This window comes from Gracilinanus agilis, unplaced genomic scaffold (genome assembly GCF_016433145.1).
Source record: "Gracilinanus agilis isolate LMUSP501 unplaced genomic scaffold, AgileGrace unplaced_scaffold58720, whole genome shotgun sequence".
NCBI classification, from domain to species: Eukaryota; Metazoa; Chordata; class Mammalia; order Didelphimorphia; family Didelphidae; genus Gracilinanus; species Gracilinanus agilis.
The window spans coordinates 1-2,442 of record NW_025394267.1 but is presented as its reverse complement, the minus strand read 5'-3'; the positions used below and the strand labels follow the sequence as shown (position 1 = coordinate 2,442).

At 37.6% G+C, this 2,442-nt stretch overlaps 1 protein-coding gene across 1 annotated transcript; it reads left to right on the top strand.

Moving 5' to 3' along the window:
- Positions 1 to 7: 7 nt before the first annotated feature.
- On the top strand, positions 8 to 1,009 carry LOC123256415 (apolipoprotein L3-like; the record flags this gene model as incomplete). Its single annotated transcript, XM_044685034.1, has 2 exons — positions 8 to 577; positions 623 to 1,009. Coding segments are annotated over 2 exons (957 nt in total), but the record flags the coding sequence as incomplete, so codon positions are not given.
- Between the last annotated feature and the right edge of the window lie 1,433 nt (positions 1,010 to 2,442).

Below are 2,442 nucleotides of genomic sequence, written 5' to 3'. Positions count from 1 at the left end.
AGATGATCCTGATAAAATCACAGATGATCCTGATAAAATCACAGATGCTCCTGATGAAAACATTAATGAAATTGATGAAGTGGATGTGTATTTGATAAAAACTGATGATGTGAAAGTGGATAATGAAAGCCTAGAGGATTCTGATAAAAGCTCATATGGTGATGCTTATGACAACCTGGAGGATTTTTATATATATATGGCATACAAAGAAATGAAGGATGAACTGGACATGTTTGTGTCTGAGTTTCCCAGTATAAAACAGGAGGCAGAAAATTATATCCAACACCTTTACTCCAAGGCAGACAGATTTGACAAGATCCACAACAACTGTTCGATCATCATTTTTTTGGTCTGTTGCATTGGGGCATTCTCCAGCATCATGACTGTACTTGGGATTACATTATCACCTGTATCTCGAGAAATAAGCACGGTCGTCTCTTTTACTGGGATGGGGATAGCAGCAGCAGTCACTGCCCTTGGTATTTTTGCAGGCATCATTGATTATTGGGCTGACTTACAAGAGAGGGAATTTTTCAGTGAAGTTGAGGAAAATATAAATGTTGATGTCCCTGAGGAAGTTCCGAAAAATGAGGATGTCCCTGAGGAAGTTCCGAAAAAAGAGGATATCCCTGAGGAAGTACCTAACCTCTTTTCTAGATTGGTGAAATATAGTAATATCTCCAAAGAACTTGAAAATCGCTGCAATGTGTTCCTGGTAGGCAGAACCAATTCATCCTTCATAGAAGTTCCCCACAACCTTATGACAGGTGCACATATCTCCAGCATAAACAACAAGAAAATCAGTCAGGCTGTTCAGGGCAAAACATTGTCCTTGACCAAAGGAGCTAAGATAATGGGTGCAACATTGTCAGGAGCTTTTATTCAGGTGTCATGTCGGGCAAATGCTGCAATAACAGAGAAACTGAGGGACTATGCTCAGGCTCTGGAAAAGAAACTCCAGCCACTCTCCAACTTATTTGAGAAACTGAAGAAATTCAAGAGTCAGTAGAAAACCCCCAAGTAATGGGCCAGGGCAGGCAATGGTCAATGGATGGGGGTGACTCAGAAGGAGAATAAAGGGGACTCTACTCTAGGTTCAAGTGTTGGGGAGTCAGGTCATTGAAAAAAAGAAAATCCAACATACACAAACTATTCAAAACAACCCTTTTTGTAGTAGCCAAGAATTAGAAACAGAAAACATGCCAATCTATGGGAAAATGGTTAAATAAATTGGGGCATATGAATGTAATGAAATATTATTGTGAAATAGTATAGTGCCTGGAAAATGATTGAGGCCTATGAAATTTTTGTTAACTATAAAAGATGACTAATATGATGAATATAGAGAAACATGGAAAGACTTACATGAACTGATACAGAATGAAAACAGCAGAACCAACAAAATAGCATACAAAATGGTTGTAACAATGTAAATGGAAAATAAGAGCCACGAAACAATTAAAAGTGAATGTTGCAAAATTACAAAGAACAAACATGACTCTCCAAAGAAGAGATGAGAAAAGATACCTAGCCCAACTACTTGGCAGAGGTGGGAAGTCTACAGGCAGGGAACATGGCAGAATTTTTTCAATAGATTGATCTATTTTGCTGATTTTATCCCCTTTCTTCTTTCTCTTTTTCTTTAAAATACATTTCAGTTGTAATAATACATGTATAACCCAGTGGAATTGCTTGTCAACTCCAGGAGGGGGGAGGGGAAAAGGGGGAAGACAATATGAATCATGTAACCATGGAAAAAATTAAAAATAAAAAATAAATTAAAAGAAAAAAATAAAATACTTCTCAGTTATATGAGATGGATCTTGGGAGGGAGGAGGTTAGAGTTAAAAGTGGAAATTTAGGCAATGTAATAAAAAAAAAGTTAGCAGTAAAAAAGTATTAAAAAAAAAGATTACAAGGGATAACTGGGTGGCTTAGTGGATAGAGATCCAGGCCTGGAGAAGGGAGGTTGTGGATTCAAATTTGGCCTTAGACACATCCTAGCTTGGTGACCATATTACAAGTCACTTAACCCCAAGTGCATAGCCCTTATTATTCTTCTGCTTTAGAACTAATACTTAGTAACAATTCTAAAATGGAAAGTAAGAGTTTAAAAAAAACCTAGGAGATACCATCTAGCTCATGCCACATAGCCCTCATGACCCAGTATAAATCTATTCTTCTCTAGTGTAAGCATCCTAATTCTTTAACCTGTTTCTCATATGGCCTAGTTTCTACTGACCCCTTTATCTCCCAGGTTGCCATCCTCTGGTCTTGTTCTAACTTGTCTTTCATTGCCTCCTTCTCCATCTCCTCTGACCAAGATAAACTCAAAGGTTTTCTTAGATTTGAAACTTTTGTTAATATATAACACAACTTATGGCCCATTTGGGAGATTCTCTATATAGCAGTGCACCATTTCTGCCCTTTTATTCTCTGTGC